Source organism: Piliocolobus tephrosceles, chromosome 11 (genome assembly GCF_002776525.5).
Source record: "Piliocolobus tephrosceles isolate RC106 chromosome 11, ASM277652v3, whole genome shotgun sequence".
Classification (NCBI taxonomy): Eukaryota; Metazoa; Chordata; class Mammalia; order Primates; family Cercopithecidae; genus Piliocolobus; species Piliocolobus tephrosceles.
In genome coordinates this window covers 51175333-51197055 of record NC_045444.1, presented here as the reverse complement: position 1 = coordinate 51197055, position 21723 = coordinate 51175333, and the positions used below count along the sequence as shown (strand labels likewise).

Sequence of the window (21723 nt, the reverse complement as noted above, 5' to 3'; positions counted from 1 at the left end):
AAGTCTCTAATCCATCTTGTATTAACTTTTGTATAAGGTGTAAGGAAGGGATCCAGTTTCAGCTTTCTACTTACGGCTAGCCAGTTTTCCCAGCACCATTATTAAATAGGGAATCCTTTCCCCATTTCTTGTTTTTGTCAGGTTTGTCAAAGATAAGATGGTTGTAGATGTGTGGTATTATTTCTGAGGGCTCTCTTCTGTTCCATTGATCTATATCTCTGTTTTGGTACTAGTACCATGCTGTTTTGGTTACTGTAGCCTTGTAGTATAGTTTGAAGTCAGGTAGCATGATGCCTCCAGCTTTATTCTTTTGGCTTTTGCACATTGATGTTGTGTCTTGGCAATGCAGGCTCTTTTTTGGTTCCATATGAACTTTAAAGTAGTTTTTTCCTATTCTGTGAAGGAAGTCATTGGTAGCTTAATGGGAATCGCATTGAATCTATAAGTTACCTTGGGCAGTATGGCCATTTTCACTATATTGATTCTTCCTATCCATGAATATGGAATGTTCTTCCATTTGTTTGGGTTCTCTTTTAGTTCACTGAGCAGTGGTTTGTAGTTCTCCTTGAAGAGGTCCTTCACATCCCTTGTAAGTTGAAATCCTGGGTATTTTATTCTCTTTGAAGCAATTGTGAATGGGAGTTCACTCATGATTTGGCTCGCTGTTTGTTATTGGTGTATAAGAATGCTAGTGACTTTTGCACATTGATGTTGTGTCCTGAGACTTGGCTGAAGTTGCTTATCAGCTTAAGGAGATTTTGGGCTGAGATGACGGGGTTTTCTAAATATACAATCATGTCATCTGCAAACAGGGACAATTTGATTTCCTTTTTTCCTAATTGAATACCCTTTATTTCTTTCTCATGCCTGATTGCCCTGGCCAGAACTTCCAACACTATGTTGAATAGGAGTGGTGAGAGAGGGCATCCCTGTCTTGTGCCAGTTTTCAAAGGGAATGCTTCCAGTTTTTGCCCATTCAGTATGATATTGGCTGTGGGTTTGTCATAAATAGCTCTTATTATTTTGAGATCTGTTCCATCAATACCGAATTTATTGAGAGATTTTATAATGAGGGGCTGTTGAATTTTGTCAAAGGCCTTTTCTGCATCTATTGAGATAATCATGTGGTTTTTGTCTTTGGTTTTGTTTATATGCTGGATTATGTTTATTGATTTGTGTATGTTGAACCAGCCTTGCATCCCAGGAATGAAGCCCACTTGATCATGGTGGGTAAGCTTTTTGATGTGCTGCTGGATTTGGTTTGCCGGTATTTTATTGAGGAGTTTTGCATCAATGCTCATCAGGGATATTGGTCTAAAATTCTCTTTTTTTTGTTGTGTCTCTGCAAGGCTTTGGTATCAGGATGATGTTGGCCTTATAAAATGAGTTAGGGAGGATTCCCTCTTTTTCTATTGATTGGAATAATTTCAGAAGAAATGGTACCAGCTCCTCCTTGTACGTCTGGTAGAATTCGACTGTGAATCCGTCTGGTCCTGGACTTTTTTTGGTTGGTAGTCTATTAATTATTGCCTTAATTTCAGAGCCTGTTATTGGTCTATTCAGGGATTCAACTTCTTCCTGGTTTAGTCTTGGGGGAGTGTATGTGTCCAGGAATTTATCCATTTCTTCTAGGTTTTCTAGTTTATTTGCATTGAGGTGTTTACAGTATTCTCTGATGGTGTTTGTATTTCTGTGGGGTTGGTGGTGATATCCCCTTTGTCATTTTTTGTTGCATCTATTTGATTCTTCTCTCTTTTCTTCTTTATTAGTCTTGTTAGCAGTCTATCGATTTTGTTGATCTTTTCAAAAAACCAGCTCGTGGATTCGTTGATTTTTTGAAGGGCTTTTTGTGTCTCTATCTCCTTCAGTTCTGCTCTGATCTTAGTTATTTCTTGCCTTCTGCTAGCTTTTGAATGTGTTTGCTTTTGCTTCTCTAGTTCTTTTAATTGTGATGTTAGGGTGTCAAATTTAGATCTTTCCTGCTTCCTCTTGTGGGCAATTAGTGCTATAAATTTCCCTCTACACACTGCTTTAAATGTGTTCCAGAGATTCTGGTATGTTGTATCTTTGTTCTCATTGGTTTCAAAGAAAATCTTTATTTCTGCCTTCATTTCGTTATGCACCCAGTAGTCATTCAGGAGCAGATTGCTCAGTTTCCATGTAGTTGAGCGGTTTTGAGTGAGTTTCTTAATCCTGAGTTCTAGTTTGAGTGCACTGTGGTCTGAGAGACAGTTTGTTACAATTTCTTTTCATTTACATTTGCTGAGGAGTGCTTTACTTCCAACTATGTGGTCAATTTTGGAATAAGTGTGATGTGGTGCTAAGAAGAATGTATATTCTGTTGATTTGGGGTGGAGAGTTCTGCAGATGTTTATTAGGTCTGCTTGGTGCAGAGTTGAGTTCAATTCCTGGATATCCTTATTAACTTTCTGTCTTGTTGATCTGTCTAATGTTGACAGTGGGGTGTTAAAGTCTCCCATTATTATTGTGTGGGAGTCTAAGTCTCTTTGTAAGTCTCTAAGGACTTGCTTTACGAATCTAGGTGCTCCTGTATTGGATGCATATATATTTAGGATAGTTAGCTCTTCTTGTTGAATTGACCCCTTTACCATTATGTAATGGCCTTGTTTGTCTCTTTTGATCTTTGTTGGCTGAAGTTCTGTTTTGTCAGAGACTAGGATTGCAACACCTACATTTTTTTGTTTTCCATTTGCTTGGTAGATCTTCCTCCATCCCTTTATTTTGAGCCTATGTGTGTCTCTGCACGTGAGATCGGTCTTCTGAATACAGCACACTGTGAGTCTTGACTCTTTATCCAGTTTGCCAGTCTGTGTCTTTTAATTGGAGCATTTAGCCCATTTACATTTAAGGTTAATATTGTTATGTGTGAACTTGATCCTGTCATCGCGATGTTAGCTGGTTATTTTGCTCGTTAGTTGATGCAGTTTCTTCCTAACATTGACGGTCTTTTCATTTTGGCATGTTTTTGCAGTGGCTAGTACTGGTTGTTCCTTTCCATGTTTAGAGCTTCCTTCAGGAGCTCTTGTAGGGCAGGGCTGGTGGTGACAAAATCTCCCAGCATTTGCTTGTCTGTGAAGGATTTTATTTCTCCTTCACTTATGAAACTTAATTTGGCTGGATATGAAATTCTGGGTTGAAAATTCTTTTCTTTAAGAATGTTGAATATTGGTCACCACTCTCTTCTGGCTTGTAGAGTTTCTGCTGATATCTGCTGTTAGTCTGATGGGCTTCCCTTTGTGGGTAACCCGACCTTTCTCTCTGACTGCCCTTAACATTTTTTCCTTCATTTCAACTTTGGTGAATCTGACAGTTATGTGTCCTGGAGTTGCTCTTCTCGAGGAGTATCTTTGTGGCATTCTCTGTATTTCCTGAAATTGTATGTTGGCTTGCCTTGCTAGGTTGGGGAAGTTCTCCTGGATAATATCCTGAAGAGTGTTTTCCAACTTGGTTCCATTCTTCCCATTACTTTCAGGTACACCAATCAGACGTAGATTTGGTCTTTTCACATAGTCCATATTTCTTGGAGGCTTTGTTCATTTCTTTTTACTCTTTTTTCTCTAAACTTCTGTTCTTGTTTCATTTCATTCATTTGATCTTCAATCACTGATACTTTTCTTCCAGTTAATCAAATCAGTTACTGAAGCTTGTGCATTTGTCACATAGTTCTCGTGTCATGGTTTTCATCTCTATCGTTTGTTTGTGGATTTCTCTGCATTGGTTATTCTAGTTAGCCATTCGTCAAATCTTTTTTCAAGGTTTTTAGTTTCTTTGCACTGGGTTCGTAACTCCTCCTTTAGCTCAGAGAAATTTGATTGTCTGAAGTCTTCTTCTCTCAACTTGCCAAAGTCATTCTCCATCCAGCTTTGTTCCATTGCTGGCGAGGAGCTGCGTTCCTTTGGCAGGGGAGAAGTGCTCTGATTTTTAGAATTTCCAGCTTTTCTGTACTGCTTTTTCCCCATCTTTGTGGTTTTATCTACCTTTGTCTTTGATGATGGTGAAGGACAGATGGGGTTTTGGTGTGGATGTCCTTTCTGTTTATTATTTTTCCTTCTAACTGTCAGGACCCTCAGCTGCAGGTCTGCTGGAGTTTGCTCAAGGTCTACTCCAGACCCTGTTTGCCTGGGTATCAGCAGCAGAGGCTGCAGAAGAGTGAATATTGCTGAACAGCAAATGTTGTTTTCTGATCATTCCTCTGCAAGCTTCATCTCACAGGTGTACCCAGTCGTGTGAGCTGTGAGGTGTCAGTCTGCCCCTAGTCGGAATGTCTCCCATTTAGGCTACTCGAGGGTCAGGGACCCACGTGAGCAGACAGTCTGCCCGTTCTCAGAGATCCCATGGGTTTAAGGGGAGAAATCTCTTTCACTCAGCTCTCACCCTCTCTTTGCCTGTCACCATCTGTGTAAGATGTGACTTGCTCCTCTTTGCCTTCTTCCATGATTGTGAGGCTTCCTCAGCCACATGAAACTGTAAGTCCAATTAAATGTCTTTCTTTGGTAAATTGCCCAGTCTCAGGTATGTCTTTATCAGCAGCATGAAGACAGATTAATATACTAAATTGATACCAGCAGTGGGGTGCTGCTGAAAAGATACCCAAAATGTGGAAGCAACTTTGGAACTGGGTAACAGGCAGAGGATGGACCAGTTTGAAGGGCTCAGAAGAACACAGGAAAATGTGAGAAAGTTTGGAACTTCCTAGAGACTTATTGAATGGCTTTGACCAAAAGCCTGATAGTGATATGGACAATAAGGTCCAGGCTGAGATGGTCTCAGATGGAGATGAGGAACTTGTTGGAAAGTGGAGCAAAGGTGACTCTTGTTATATTTTAGTAAAGATACTGGCAGCATTTTGCCCCTGTCCTAGAGATTTGTGGAACTTTGAACTTGGGAGAGATGATTTAGACTATGTGGCAGAAGAAATGTCTAAGCAGCAAAGCATTCAAGAGGTGACTTGGGTGCTGCTAAAGGCATTCAGTTTCATAAGGGAAGCAGAGCATAAAAGTTTGGAAAATGTGCAGCCTGACAATGTGAGAGAAAAGAAAATCCCATTTTCTGAAAAGAAATTCAAGCAGGCTGTAGAAATTTATATAAGTAATGAGGAGCTGAATGTTAATCCCCAAGACAATGGGGAAAATGTCTCCAGGGCATGTCAGAGACCTTTGTGCCAGCCCCTCTCATCACAGTCCCGGAGGCCTAAGAGGAAAAAGTGGTTTCATGTGCCGGGTCCAAGGTCCCATGCTGTCTGCAGCCTAGGAATTTGGTGCCCTGCATCTCTATGACTCCAGCCATGACTGAAAGGAGCAAATGTAGGCCCTTGGCTTCAGAGGGTGCAAGCCTCAAGCCTTGGCAGCTTCCACATGGTGTTGTGCCTGCCAGTGCACAGAAGTCAAGAATTGGGATTTGGGAATATCTGCCTAGATTTCAGAGGATGTATAGAAATGCCTGGATGTACAGGCAGAAGTTTGCCGCAGGGGTGGGGCTCTCATGGAGAACCTCTGCTAAGGCAGTGAGGAAGGGAAATGTGGGGTCGGAGCCCTGCCACAGGATCCCTACTGGGGCACTGCCTGGTGGAGCTGTGAGAAGAGAGCCACTGTCCTCCCGACCCAAGAATAATAGATCCACCAACAGCTTGCACTGTGCACCTGGAAAAGTCACAGACATTCAACGCCAGCCCATCCATGGAAGTAGTCAGGAGGGAAGCTATACCCTGCAAAGCGACAGGGGTGGCGCTGCTCAAGACCGTGGGAACCCACCTCTTGCATCACAATAACCTGGATGTGAAACATGGAGTCAAAGGAGATCATTTTGGAGCTTTAAGATTTAACTGCCCTGCTGGATTTTGAACTTGTATGGGGCCTGTAGCCCCTTTGTTTTGGCCAATTTCTCCCATCTGGAATGACTGTATTTAGCCAATGCCTGTATCCCCATTGTATCTAGGAAGTAATTAACTTGTTTTTGATTTTTCTGGCTCATAGGTGGAAGGGACTTGCCTTGTCTCTGAGGAAGTTTTGTTTGGACTGTGGACTTCTGAATTAATGCTTAAATGAATTAAGACTTTGGGAGACTGTTGGGAAAGCATTATTCATTTTGAAATGTGAGGACATGAGATTTTGGAGGGGCTGGGGTGGAATGACATGGTTTGGCTGTGTTCCCACCCAGATCTATCTTGAGTTATATTTCCCATAATTCCCACTGTTGTGGGAGGGACCTGGTGGGAGATAGTTAAATCATGGTGGTGGTTTTCCCCATACTGTTCTTGTGATAGTGAATGGGTCTCATGAGATCTGATGGTTTTATAGGGAGAAACTTCTTTTGCTTGGCTCTCACTCTGTCTTTGCCTGCCACCATCCTAGTAAGATGTGACTTGCTCCTCTTTGCCTTCTGCCATGATTGTGAGGCTTTGCCAGCCACATGGAACTGTAAGTCCAATTAAACCTCTTTCTTTGCTAAATTGCCCAGTCTTGGGTATACCTTTATCAGCAGCATGAAAACAGAGTAATACACTGACCAATAAGTATGCTTTTTATTTTCTTTCCAGCTAAAGAATTACTTTTTCTCAATAATATCTTAGTGTCTATTAAATGTCTGTAAATGTTAAACACTATCTTATGTGATTCTATTCGTTATTTATTGTAAGAACAACTTCTAAGAAGACTTATGGCTCCGACGACAGAAGTCATCTCTCCTTTTGTTGTTCCCATGATTTTTATCCTATTAACTACATTAGTAAGATTCATACTTTTCTTTTATTGTTTTCCATACAAGTAGTTATTTTTTAAAGCTGCTGTTAGACTATCCACCTTCTTTTGTGTCTCTTTTCTCTCCTCTAACAAGGGACTTTGAATTAGCTATGAAGACATAACAGTTACTGGATTTACAGGATGTGTGACATACTGTTCATCATTAGCTGAAAAAGAAAGGCAAACAATACATGCCTTGCCATGAAGAATATTTCTATTGCTTTTAGTAAGAGTTTATATTTTAACTGCCAGGACCTTGTTCAACTGGAGCCATAGAAAGGTTGGAAGAAAATAAGTTATAAATTTGCATGTTTCTTAAGGATCATGGATTAATTAAGCTATACAAAAACATAGTTTACATGTGACAGCTACATGAGAAATGATTGTGTCCCATCCATTAGCATCAACTTCTATTGCTGACATTCATTACATAAATGCATAGTAATCAAAAACTGTAACACACAAAAAAGATGGCCAGTAAGAAATATTCCGTATACTAAATGAATCTTTAAAAAGCAAAACTCATAGCTTATCACAAATAAATAATAAAGTAATAATTTAAGGTCAATTGTACCTTATAAAGATTTCAAAAAAATCCAGATTATCTTGAAACTTGATTAGAGATTACATTCTTGACTTTCTTCTCCCCTCTCTATCACACTAAGTCAAATCAGAGTCTAAGAAACATTTCATATGTCCACTTACTCTGCTAAAGAAATTATAATCTTGCAGTAAAGGCTTACATTGTATAGTTTTTCAATACAAACACAGAGATTGTTACCAACATAATCATGTCATCACAAAACAATAATTCCTAATATTTTGGGGTCTCAAACTCTTAAAAATCTAACAGACACGATGGGCCCTCCATTACTATACCAAGGTTAAGTACTTCTATCTGGTTTGACATTTTCAGTATTACCTTCAGGGCTTGCAAAATGGGGTTGGTGTGATTTCAGGGTTTTCTGTCTCTCCTCCCTTCTTCCTTTTCTCCTCATCCCCTTTTCCCTTTCTCTCCCTTTCCCTCTGTCTTTTTCTGTCTCCCTCTCCATCCTCTTAGACATTTGTTTGACTATTTCTTTATCAAGCAAAATAAAGTCTTTAACTCTATTTTTATATAGAGACTGCTTAAGAAACAAGTATCAAATTGAGCCAGCCATGCCATTTCTTCTAAGTCAGTGATTGCTTATAATACCCAACTAGCTGGGAAATGAAGGTATGTAGAGATATGAAGAAGAGGCTGCTGGGAGAATATCGTATCTATGAGCAAAACGTACAGAAAAAGGAAGGACAGAGCCTAGCTTTATCAGCCTTCACTATTTTGCCTAGAATTAGTTTTATTCAATTAAAAATAAGGCAAATTGAAGAGAATCTCTGGGGTATCTGTTTGATATGAAGTTGATATGAAATTTCAAATCTAGGCTAAAATTTAGGAAAATTTTGGCCAAAACTTAGACAAGTTTAGGCAAAAATTTAGGCAAACTTAGGTAAAAATGTAGGCAAAAATACTCTACCTTCCTCCCTCCTTTGCTCCCTTTTGTCCTCTCTCTCTGTCCCCCCACCCCCTTTCTTTTTCTTGCTTCCTTTTTGGAATCACTAATGCTGTAAACAGGGGATTTGCCTTTCAAAGGATTCCTATATATTGATTAATGTTTCCACTAATGGAATCCTCATGATTGTGACAACAAAATGAAAGAGACCGAGTAAATTTTGATATTTAGTTTAAAGATCCTATGTTAAATTTGAATTAATCCCCAAGGTATCCTATCTTATGATGTTATTTGGATTTGAAATGAATAAGGCTGACCTACAAGAATTTATATATATCACATGTAAGGTTATGTGAGCTTGTCTGTACTACAAAAAAGTAAAAAGGAAAGTATAATGCCATTGTGTCTTTTAAATAAAGTTATATTGTAAATTTCCTTATCAGTTTTTAGAGGCATTCTTCATAGGCAACTTGATGAAGTGGAAAGTTTAAGGCTTTCAGTACCAGGCAAAACTTGAATACCAACAACGCTAATATAAACAAAGATCATAATAACTTTTTCTATTACTATATGACATTGTGCAATTATTTAACTTTACTGATCCAAAATAGTTTTTTCATTATAGTAATGAAAATAATACTATTCCACAGAACTGTTAGCATTAATTTTGAGAGTATAGAAAGAATGCCAATCATAAAATAGGTACTCAACAAAGAATGCAGCCCCCTGCTTCTCTTCACATACAAAATTTGGGGATATTAATTAAATTAGAACTTACCTAGGGTTATAGTGAAAGGCTTACATGAATTAATATTACAAATAACAACACAATGTGTAAATATTAGCCATTATCAATGTTGTTGTTGTAATTGTTATTGTTACTGTATAGATATTAAGGTTTCACTCCTGGTGAAAATGTCTTCTGAGGTACTGTGTATTCCTGTGAATTCTCTTGGTGATTTCAAAGACAATTAGAATTCTAAATTTTAAAATTTCAACAACTTGTATGGGTACAAAAGGCAGAGGCACCCAGTGAATATCTGTTGCAGTTTATAAATCACAGTACTCTTCGAATGCAAGTCCCATGTTTAACATGAAACACAGATAATCAAGTACAACTAAACACTACTTTTTATTTCGTGTCATAAATCTCCCTCAGTACCTGTCTATTTGAGAGTTTTGGCTACTTTTAGAGATATTTTGTTTCAGTCCCCTTTGAAACAAGGGCAAGAAGAATGCCCTTGGCATGTGATGTTTGCACCTGATGGGAACAACCCTGCAGATGGCCTAAAAGAGTCTCTGGTCCACTTCTGGGAATTTGTCACTCAGAAAACCCACAGTTCACTAGATCCACGCACAATAGTTAAGAAGAGATGGCAACCATCTGCTGATAATTTCTGATGTGGAAAATTTCTCCAAGATTTTTGAATCTTTAAGAAAACCTCAAAACTGCAAATCTTTCCAAACCCAGAAGGATCTAAAATTTCCTTTCTGGGATTCCAAAAAGTTATAAAACTCACAAATTCTCTGAAGTGATAGCCAAAATACTTGATAATCATCACTACTCTGAAAGCATTGTGCCATCCAGGTGGAAGGCAGTTTTCTCTCCATCAACTTCTGGCATATTCTTTAAAAAGCTTTTATGAGAACACAGTTCATGTAATTTAATATTTTTACCTGGTGTGGAGAAGAAAATCTCTTTTCATATGTCAGCCTACTTCCTTCCAAGGAAAAACGGAAACCTTTTCTTCTTATGCTGTCTTCGGATTCCGATTTTCGGACTCTGTCGTTTTTCTCTTCTTCTCCAGACTGTTCTTTCTGTTTCTTTTTCTTTCTTCTATTTTTCAGCTCTTTTTCACTTTTGGAGCTCAACTTAGACGCTACTGAAGAACTCTCTGAAAAAACTCCTATCCCACCAGCACCACTGAAGTCTCTTGATTCAGCAGATGCGGCCGCAGCTGCTGCCTAGAAGGGCGCAAAGTAGGTGGAAGTTGCATATAAACTTAAAAAATAATTATCATGTTACTGCTTAATTGAGCTTCAATATCATGAAGATAATCTTGAAAAACAATTCTCCATTTCGTTCAGTATTTCAGAAAGCAGTACATTGTTATTAGACCAATCAATGAATAAAATGGGCAGTCATATGGAAGATGACACATATGACTTTTATGAGAACCTTCAAGCTCTGTCCTCACACTATGATGCCTAATTATCTAATAATACGAGCAAGACACTCAAAGATCATAATAACTTTTTCTATAATTTGAACAATATTTTAAGAAGGAAGTAATTTAGGAATTAAAGTTTTCCTATTTAAACCTGGTAGACATTTGCCTTTGATTCCATTTTCACACAATAAAGAAATTGAATTATTAAATGTAATTCAATCAAGTATTTTATTTTAATTAAATTTTTCTCTGTGATTTAAATTGAGTATTTCACTAAGAAATGCACAGCAAAGACATGACACAGATTGTTTATTTGAGAATCCTAGATCATAGCATCTGCATGAATTTGTAAAGTATAACTGTAGTTTTGGCAGAAAGATGGTGTTTAATATTGTTGCTATTATATCAGTATACTTCGACCTTTATTACATATTTAGGAATACTCAGTGATAAAAGGGAATTATATTCAACATACAAAAAAAGACAAAAATAGGCAATTGAATTAGTTAGTGCCATTAAGTCAAGCAAATATAATTAGAAAAATTCTTGCCTTATTTTGAAGGTTCATCAAGTCCAAATTAAAGGATTTGTAGAGTAGGAGGCAGACAGTGCTAATGTTTTAATATGTTTACACACTAGTGATTTACCGATGTAACTCACAAACTTGCATTTATACACTTTATATAAAAGAGAACAAATATTGAATAAGCCTTTGCCTTTCCAGACTCAATGAAATAATTTTCTTAGTTTGATTCTGGTTTTTTGACCCTTACCACCTCTGGTGATACTGCAATGAAGAAGCAAGTGTAACGGAATTCCTCTTCCCCTAAGAAAATACTTCACCTGAGGACATGTCGGTTTATCTACTCTTCAAGTTTGAGTAAATGAGGCCTTTGTTAATAGTTAATTTCTTCAAAGAGTCACAAGGGAGAAAAAACATCAGTAAAGCAGTTATAATTATCCGTATTTTGATGCCATTACTATTGACAGAGATCATTGCAATAAACTATTAACTTCTTAATAAACAAACAGGCTCCTAGCACTTACCAAACACATATGACATATTTCTAATGTCAACTACCTTGCCACTGACCTCAACATTTAGGTCAAAGAATTTAGATAAAGAAAAACAAAGGACTATATGCTTGTTCACTATACCTGAGCTTCTTCTTGTTGCTTTTTCAACTGTTCGAGCATCTGCTGAAATTCAGCTTCCTTCTGTTCAGCTTCTTCCAATGTGGCCTGATTCTGTTCCTCATAGGCCATGGCCACCACAGCCAAGATCAGATTTATTAGATAGAATGAGCCCAAGAAAATGACCAGCACAAAAAATATCATGTACGTTTTCCCAGCAGCACGTAGTGTCTGCAAAATGGAAGAGAGATTTTAATAAATTGTTTACAGGATGTTACAAACTCACACTCTAAGTAATAAAGTATTCTACAGCAATTCTCTTGAGCTCAGTGTTTTAGGATTCTCAGAAAAATCATTTTATCTGTTCTTACCAGTTGATAAAGGTTTTCCCAGAAGTCTTGAGTCATGAGACGAAATAAGGACAAAAAGGCCCAACTAAAGGTGTCAAAGCTCGTGTAGCCATAGTTGGGGTTTCTACCAGCCTTCACACAGATGTATCCTTCAGGACACTGGCTGTAATTAGGTTAGAGGAAAGAGAGGAAGTCAATAACTGCAAGTCTGCTAATTGGTTTTCCTGTTTTTCAATAGATGCCAGTGTCTATTTTATACGGGTACTAGAAAAAAGCCGATTTCTCTCACCTTACCCAGTACTTAGCTCAGCACTATGTGGACTGATTTATATAATAACAGAATCTATTAGGTCTGCTTTGTGGATTCCTCTGTGATTCATAATTGTCATTATTATATTTATCATGTCTCCATATAAAAGCAATAATATCATGATTAGTATCTTCTGGGACTTAAGGACAGATAAAAAACTCTGTAAGGAAAAAGTTGATTTTCACTGAAGATGTCATGAGGCAAAAATGTGTGTAAGTGTGGGAACAGGGCAAAGAAGTGAGAAAAGGATAGGTGGGGCTCACCACAAGGAGTGAATGACACTGTGTGGTAAAAATGTCATAGGAGGACCTTGAAGATCAAGCAGGCGGGGCTTCAGTGTCTTGCCTCACACTTCTGAGCTGAACCATCTTGGGCAAGTTACTTAATTTGCTAATCTTCAGGCACCTCGCATGTGACAATGGGCTAATAAGAGAACCTGTCTCACGAATTTGCAAACATTGAAGAAGATATTGTATGTAAAGCGTTTAGTACACTACACACAAGGCATGAAAATCAATTGATTTACTTATCATTGGAAGCTGAAGATAAAGGAAGCATAGTGCTGATCATAGAAGTCCAAAGGAAAGCCTATTATCACTGGGAATTTTGCTAAAGGTATTAGCTACTAATGTCCACAGTATCATCGTCCAAAGAAAGTACATTTGACTTTTGTGTGTGACTCTAAAGTCTCGCTAAATAGAGAACATTAACTGCATTTTAAAATTTTCCTAGGCTTTAGTTCCATGTTTCTTAATAGCAAACATTTGGGTGATCCCAATAATAACAATTACAAGCACTTATTGAGCGATCTAAACAGCTCTACATTTATTAATCCACATCATCATCACAAAAACCATATTATTATACCCACTTGTCATATGAGGAAATGAAGGCAAGTAGAAGTGAGATTATATGATGGAGTCAAAGTCTGAATCTATGCAGACTCTCCAGTTTATGTTTTTAACCACTTTGCTAACATATGTTAAATACTCCCCATGTCTCAGATATTAACATTATCTTCAGAGATCTTACATTTTAAGCCATGGAGAACACATTAGTATATATAAAATATCACACTTATAAAAAGTATGTGCTTAAGAATTCTATTGAGCTTCAGATGCATATTATACTGTTTTATTCTCTATTTTACATTGAATTAATTTGGAAGATTAGATGTGACCTAGCATAGGAAAATAATTGCAGCAAATGACTGTGTGAAGGAGGTGAAAATCTACACTTATCCTGGCTATTCTGAGAGTCACCATGAAGTAGAATTTATGGAGGGTTTCGAGTGAGGAGTGAGTGGGACTGGATGAGTGGGAGGTGGCAGGTTGTCGACACTGATGGAGTAGTGTGGACTGAAACTCAGTAGGAAGCATCACTTACCCTGCATCTGAGCTGTTGCCACAAAGCAGAGCATCATTTTGCCCTTCTAAAAAATAAAAGTGACCTATTTGGAGAGAAAGGAATAGAATCATTAAAAGCCTGTAAAACACTTCAGTCACCCTGTTTAGGTGGCAAAGCTCACAAATGTTTTCAAACATAATGAGATGGATAAACTAATAAATATATATGGCTAAAGAGATTTTTCAAAATGTCGAACAAATATCAATATATAACATTTTTGATTGTACACATGGTTAGCAAATCTATGTTAAAAAGAAAAATGTTCAGAACGAATTACTATGATAACATTATTATATCAGCATTCATTGCACATGTAAGCTCAAATTGCGTGGGATACATCAAGAAAGAGCTACCAGTCTATTGCTGGGCACAAAAAGTAAGAAAGAAGAAAGCTTTGTTGTTTCTAGGTGTTTTCATGCAAATAAAATTTTACTTTACATATACTTTTTTTCCCTGGGCTCAAAATAGATTCAGACATTTCTTTCCTGCCAATTTTAACTTCATTTCCTGTGAGAAGTGGGCTTAGGTATTTATTCCCTCTTATGATGCTGTAAATAAGTGTTTTGCTTGAAATTTTGCTTGATTTCTGCCTTTCAAATGAAGAAAATAAACTTGTTTCTTTGGAGAGATATGTTGTCTAAGTTTATCTAGCTTTTATTTTTAAGCTATGGAGAACTATCTAGTTTTTATTTTTAAGGTATTGCATATAACTTCAGAAAGTTGCAACGATGATCTCAGAAAACATGCACACCCATGCAAACATATGTATTTTTATATTAACATACAAACATGCACACACATAAGAAAAATGACAGAGGGGCTGGGCTCAATGTTAAGAAATCATGCTGAACTATATGACATGAGATTATTCTGATGTTCATACCTTAAATATAATCAAACTAAACTGGTAACTGCAATACAACGATGACACTAAAGGTACTAATTAGAGTATGAATAAGTTAATGGCTAAATCAGGATTACTTAACCTTCTGAGGAGTGCACAAATTCTTATTTCATCTTGATAAATGGTTTCTCTATTTTCAGATACAGCATGTGTGCTCAATATATATGTTGCATCAACCAAATAGGGCCAAATTATTTCTCTTCAGTCTTCTTAACACATTTCAGTGGAATACACTGAATAGTTCAAACTACTGATTTATTTATCAAAATGACTGAAAATGCCTGATTAATGTCTACCAAATAAACATTTTTCAATATGGCATAATACAAAATTACTTTCAACATGAGTATAAGACAATACATTTTCAAATGAGAAGTTTTACTATATCAATGGACAGATAAGAAAAAAAGGAATAAGGTATCATTTGATATCTCTATTATATGTGTTAAATCATCTTAAATTAGTCTAAGTCACTTGGTTCACATCTAAATTGAGATAATTTCTATGATATATAATATTCAATATTTAGAGAACTAAATAACTTAATGGTTTATAGAGTATATCTTACTTTTATCCTCAATATATTCATCCCAGTTAAACATGCTCACTGTCCTATTGAAAGTGGTACCATTCCCATCCAATGAGTTGTTAAAGAAGGAAGTAATATTTATTTCAAAGGAAGAATTATCTGGAGGCCATTGCAAACATTTATTTCGTAGGTTGCCCATGAACAACTGTAATCCTATTAGCGCAAACACGCTTAGACAGAACACAGTCAAGATCATGACATCAGAAAGCTTCTTCACTGACTGGATCAGGGCCCCCACAATTGTCTTCAGGCCTACAAATAAAATCAGAAGGAGGAATTTAAATATGCTACTCAACAGCTATTTTACCGGCAAAAATATCATGAGCTTGTCCTGGAAAATAAAAATGTCATGCAGAATGCCAACAATATTAGTTTAATGTTTGTGATTGAATAACATTTTCATGAAAAGCCTGCTAGCTGGTGAAAATGAATGAAAGCGGAACTTGTACGTTCATTAGAAAACTGTGAATGGAAATGAACCAAATGTGTATTTCCAAACACTCCTTAGAGCAAAAGAATGATTTTGTTATTCATGCTTAAACATCAACCTTGTGTAAATATTTTGCTTTTATTTGCAGATGTCTTACTCCCTAACCCCTCACTGGTTTTAGAAAAGTCTATATGAATAGAGTAGTAAGAAATCTTGAAGTCGATGAATTATGAGGTTATGTATTTGTGAATTCGGCAAGCTTGAGTATGGGTTAAAAAAAGGAAGACATCTGAAATCTGAGCCCCATGCAGCACTCATGCTATCCCTTGCTCTTTTGCTTATCTGCAGCTTAAAAGATTGCCAGTTTTAGGCCTAAATTGTCAAATTTGCATCAATCTGAATGTCTCATAGTTTAGCTTCTATGCGGAAAGCTTGATGTTATAGGATGCAAACCATGTAGCCTGTTACTGCAAATGCCTCATGCAACACTTGTTAAACTCAAAGGCTGATTTAGAATAGTTTTAAAGAAAGCAATAAGTAAAAAGCAAAGAATCAAATCCATCCAAAAAATGATGTACCAATTCTTGCTTTTTTTACATATTTATTTGCAATATGCAACTAGCAACAAGGCTTCTGCACAAAAGCTGTGATTGGTAGCACCACTGTAGCTAAAGTCAGCCTCGGTGTTTAACCTAGCTCTCACCTGGAATGACTGAAATTGTTTTCAATGCTCGGAGAACTCTGAATGTTCTCAACGCTGAGACATTGCCCAGGTCCACAAACTCTGTCACATATCTGTAATAGGGGGTTCACACACAAACACAATGACAGAACACAAGAAACAGTTGGAGATATAAGGGGCCTACCACCTTATACCATTTTCTTCTTACCTGGAATTACAGAAATAGTTTTCAAAGCTCTCAAGACTCTGAAAGTTCGAAGAGCTGAAACATTGCCTAGGTTTACAAATTCTGTTACATACCTGTAGAATTAAATCAGAGTTATTCAGAATTTAGGGAAATCTATGTCTGCCTTGGTCTTTCATCAAGACCTTTCAATTTCATGAGTGTTGCCATCAGATTTCCCAATTAAGAGGAAAATGGCATTGTCATCAATCATAATCTCTGTTATTTGGGAAACTTTATTACTTTACAGTGCTAACTGAAACCAAAGACATGTAATTTACCATGATAGTTCCTAATTTCTCCAAACTGAATAATTTGATTGGAAGAAAAATATGATTACTAAGAAAAATGCTTGGTCTGTCAAGGCAAGCCACCAAGGAAAATACAGTACAGGCTCCCACCAGTGATTTACTCTTCCAGGATAGAAAATGTATTAAGATACTTACGCAAAAGTAATGACTGTGAAATCCAACCAGTTCCATGGATCCCGTAAAAATGTGAAATCTTCTAAACAAAAGCCCCTTGCAAGTATTTTAATAAGTGATTCAAAAGTATAAATTCCTGTAAAGGTATACCTGAGAGAAAATAGCCAAGTTCACATTAAAAATCTAGTGGTTAATTTACATGTACATATCTTAAAGATGACATAAACAGCAAACAAAAATCAGACACTTCCATGTTGGTCTCCCTATGATATAGAGTTTAGGTGGAGCTTAAGTCAAAAAAGAAACATTAAATTCCAAATGACATTCTCATTGACTAAATAAATAAATATTGCATTTTCCACATTAATTAATTTAAAGGATCCAAATAATGTGGCTCTATATGAAGACATAATCTGAAATACACTGGCCTTCAGTCTGATTGGAGCGAATAGGTATTAATCCAAAAATGAGTGAAGCATTCGTATTTTATAAAATGTGCACCATTAAAAGCCATCAAACATATCCTAGTAACACGTAGAACTGTGATAGTCATTTAAAAAGGAACATAAAAACTATGTATACTTTTTATCAGTAGATTTTAGTAAATCACTGGTGATCTTCAAAAGAGCATTAAGACTCACAAAGAAGATAAAGGGCTGCAGATAATGGCAGTCAAACTAGTGCAGTAATTTGCACAACTGAGTGAGCCCACTACAAGCTTTGTTCTAGAAAGCATTTCGTGATACACATGAACTTGAATCGGGGTCTGGTTAACAGTAGCTAGCATGATTTGTTAAAGAAATTGAGGAGGTCTCAAGGTGTTAAAAGCACAATACGAAACATAAAGGGAGGTCAATATTGAAAAATATTTATACTTACTCCACATTCTTTGTCCAGTCTGGAGGGTTACTCATGGTCATAAATACACAGTTGGTAAGAATAGTGCACATAATGAGCATATTGAATAAAGTAGAAGAATATCGTCAAGGAAGACAAAGTTCAATGGAAAAATCTTACTTTCATGCACTACCATGCCTTCGCCACCATGAAGTTTAAAACTTTAGTGCTTATTATTATTTTGTTGCTTATTATTCTATCATTGACCTTTTTTTTTTTTTGCCATTTCTGTAACTCAACAACCTCATATTTACATCTTGTCTTTAGGCCAAGCCATCAACTATTTTGAGGCTATTTAGGTACCTTTAGTAATTAAAAAGATTAAATGCAAAGAAATTAGTTCATCGGTGAATAATTCATCAACTTAAATTTTCTTAATGACAGACTCAACTGAACAATAAAACTGCAAGTTCATCATGTATGTAAACCCTGGCAAAAATTCAACAAGAGAATTCAAGTAATTAATTAAGTGTATTATAACATCATTCTAAAAGTCACCCTGGTGGAATGTCTCATAAGGTCCTTTCTAAACAGAGTGTATAATATACTACAACTGCTATAAAATTCTGAACTATGAGAGAAGATGGCAGGTGTTAGCACTGTCATTTCTGTGGTTTGTAACTAAGGCAAAATTACTTATTAAGTTCCCCAAATCTCAATTGACTTGGTTATAAAAGCAAGAAAAAGTAATCATTTAACAGGATTGCTATGAAGATCAAATGTGTTAAAATATGTAAGTCTCCTGCAACTTAATGGCCCTGGTGCATAATAGATGTTCAATAAATTGCTTCCTGAATCATAGAGAATACAGTTTATTATAAATATTGGGTTGGTTTCACCCTATCCCACTTTGTCTTTGCAGGTATAGTCAATGCCCTTCCCTTTCCTTGACATTAAAAAACAGGAAAAGACAAAAATCAAAACAACTATTTAAGAAAATATTCAGTACTCAGATAATAGTAATGACTTTCATATTTAATAAAAAGCACAAAAAAGATTTAGTTGCAATTATGTAAATCGGCACTCTTTATCAGTGTGCATCTGGACACAATTATTAAAATCCCAGAGAGGAAATACGTGCTCTTCATGTCTTTTCTCACTCCTAATGTTTTTACTATAAATCATACATTACTTATACATAACAAAATATCAACACTATTATAACTGGACAATGTTGTGTTGATCTAGAAAGGAAGTTCATTTACACCTAGTACTGGTTTGGGTCAAAACAATAATAGTAATTATTATTTTTTAATTTTAGTAGCTGTGCTGGAAGGCCCATGCTTAATTCTCAGTTTTTCCATCCATATGAAAACACTCATAAGCAAATGATGTGCATCAGCCACGTGAGGGCACTATAATCTAGAGAACACACACACACACACGAAATACAATTTCAAAGAAGAAACACTTAATTTTTCTTTATTGCTAAAACAAACAAAAAACTAAATGAAATAAAGAACGACTTGCTATTGGTATATAAAACTAGACGGTCCCCTGTGCCTGTTGGTCTGCTGAGCCCTGTTGGGAAAATAACACCCCGTGGCAGACTGGCACCATTCTAAAATTATGTTCACAAACCTCAGTGGTCCTCAACACAGTCCTGTATTTTCCCACTTGGCTCCGTCTCCTACTCTCTGCAAAGAAAATTTCAAATATTCTGCACTTTCCTTCAACTTCCAACCCTTGTCTTTATTTCCACTCCATTTCAAGCTGAAAACTTATTTTCTACTTTACAGAGAAGACACAGTATCATAATGCTCCTCCTCCACTTCCCACCCCCAAATCAACAAACTTCTCCACATTGAGACCAATCCTTTCATCCTTCCTCCACCTGTATTCTGGACACCTTCCCCCTTCCAGAAGACTTGAGCAATCTCTTATCTCTCTCTTTTCTTATCCTTAATGGCCCCCACCTTACTGGCTTTTTCCTGTCAACACAAACTTGCTTATGTCTCCCTTGCCCTGGCATGGGGGAATGGATATTTCTCTCCTATGGCTCCCAACCCTCCTTAACTATTTACAGCCCTATCTCCTTTTTGCATATCATGGCCAAACTTTTAAAGAGCTCCTTATCTTTCCTTTTCTTATATATCTATCACATATTCAGCCTACCAGCTTTACTTTCTAAAGATGACAACATCTTCACATTTTGTCACTAAAAACAAAAGGATAATTTGAGTTTATATTTGATGTGCTTTCTGAACAGCATTCAACAAGAATGGTTCCTCCCCTTTGCATTAAGTTATCTTCCCTCTGCTTTCAGGAGGTTCCAATTCCCTGGCTTCTTCACGCCTCAGAGCACCAGTTTCTCTGTATTCTTTGAAATGTGGCATTTTTCTTTTTGAAAAGAAAGACATAAGGTATGTAAGCCATCTACTTCTCTTCTACTCTCCTCATCCTAGTGTAGCCCATAGACAAACTTTGCTCAACAAGCATAACCATTATGTACCCACCAGTCTCAGGTACTTCTCTCCAAGAGAGACCTCCCTTCTGAATTCCACATACTTGATTGTCCATATGACATCTGTACTTACATATCTTATCAACACTTCAAATTTTGAATTCTAAAACTGAACTTTTGAAAAGTATGTTTTCATCTACCCTTCCGCTCCTGCTAATTGCTTACTCCTGTGACACCTCCGTGTCTTATAAAATGTGCATAATATACCCAGAGACCTATGAGAAATTTTAGATTGCTGTCTCTCCTTAAACGTTCACATCTAATTAACTATCAAATATTGTCAATTCTGCCTGCTATCTCTGGATTCAGTCACTTTTTTCCATCCCCATATCACTGCATGGTCCAAGTGTCTGTCAAGACTAGCATCAAGTCTAATAGTCCATCTAGATTATTGCAGTCTCCTCTAAACTGATCTTTCCAAATTCATGTTAGTCTCCATTTAATCCATTCTGCATACTGTGCTAAAATGACCATTGGAAATGTAATATGAATCATTTTGGTAGCTTTCTATTACTCTTAAGAAGACGATCAAATGTCTTAACATAGAGTCAAGACACTAGGAGGTCTGATCCCTGTCTACTTCTCCAGTTTCATTTTCTTTTCTCTTCATTGCATTATCCCCATTTGGATAATACTGTAATTATTTTAGGTTGTCAAATGTTATGAATGTTTCTGACATTAGGGTCTTAGAAATGTCACCTCTCTTTTTCTTCGTACTCAGATTGGCCTACTACCAGTTATATACCCCTGCAGCACTTATATTATTCCTGTAATGACAAGTTTTGATGATGATCTTCTCAACTACTCTCTGAGCGTCATGAGGACAGGAATCATGTCTATATTATTCACCATTATAGCCTTGCTATTTCATATAGTGTCAGTTGACTATTGAATGAAATTAATTTTGCAATTCATTTGTTACTAAATGGAGCTTTAAAAAATAATTATTGATAAATTATTAAAAAATACAACTTAAAGTTTGTCTTCAAGTATATTGTTGGCCAGGTGCCATGGCTTGTGCCTATAATCTCAGCATTTCAGGGGACCAAGGTGGGCAGATCATTTGAGGTCAGGAGTTTGAGACCAGCCTGAGTAAAATGGTGAAACTCCATCTCTACTAAAAATACAAAAATTAGCCAGGCGTGGTGACTCATGCCTGTAATCCCAGCTAATCAGGAGGCTGAGGCAGAGGAATCACTTGAACCCAGGAGGCAGAGGTAGCAGTGAGCTGAGATCATGCCATTGCACTCCAGCCTGGGTGACAGAGTGAGACTCTTTCTAAAATATATATACATATTGTTTATACAAGTTTCTACATTTTTTGAGGGTAAAATATAGGATAAATATAAGGTGGAAATTAACAGCCTAATGCGATTATGCTGCATAATGGACTCAGCAATGGTTTTATGACACTTAAAAACTTATTCTTTATAGTGGTATAATTTAGTTATATATAATAAGGTAAAATATATATTTCAATATTAATTAA

The 21723-nt window shown here is 36.6% G+C and overlaps 1 protein-coding gene across 2 annotated transcripts in view; it reads right to left on the bottom strand.

The window, feature by feature from the left end:
- SCN2A (sodium voltage-gated channel alpha subunit 2) overlaps window positions 1–21723 on the bottom strand; it is a 110634-nt gene that overhangs the window by 79305 nt on the left and 9606 nt on the right. Inside the window, exons 4-11 of one of the 2 annotated variants that reach the window (XM_023188127.2) lie at window positions 17753–17842; window positions 16895–17023; window positions 16434–16525; window positions 15093–15365; window positions 13600–13663; window positions 11925–12066; window positions 11578–11784; window positions 9926–10213 (exon numbers count right to left, since the gene is read on the bottom strand). In XM_023188127.2, the coding sequence (XP_023043895.1) occupies window positions 9926–10213; window positions 11578–11784; window positions 11925–12066; window positions 13600–13663; window positions 15093–15365; window positions 16434–16525; window positions 16895–17023; window positions 17753–17842 (1285 nt within the window). Of the gene's footprint in view, window positions 1–9925; window positions 10214–11577; window positions 11785–11924; window positions 12067–12197; window positions 12306–13599; window positions 13664–15092; window positions 15366–16433; window positions 16526–16894; window positions 17024–17752; window positions 17843–21723 lie in introns of those variants that run through there. The other variant, XM_023188128.2, reaches the window with a different exon arrangement.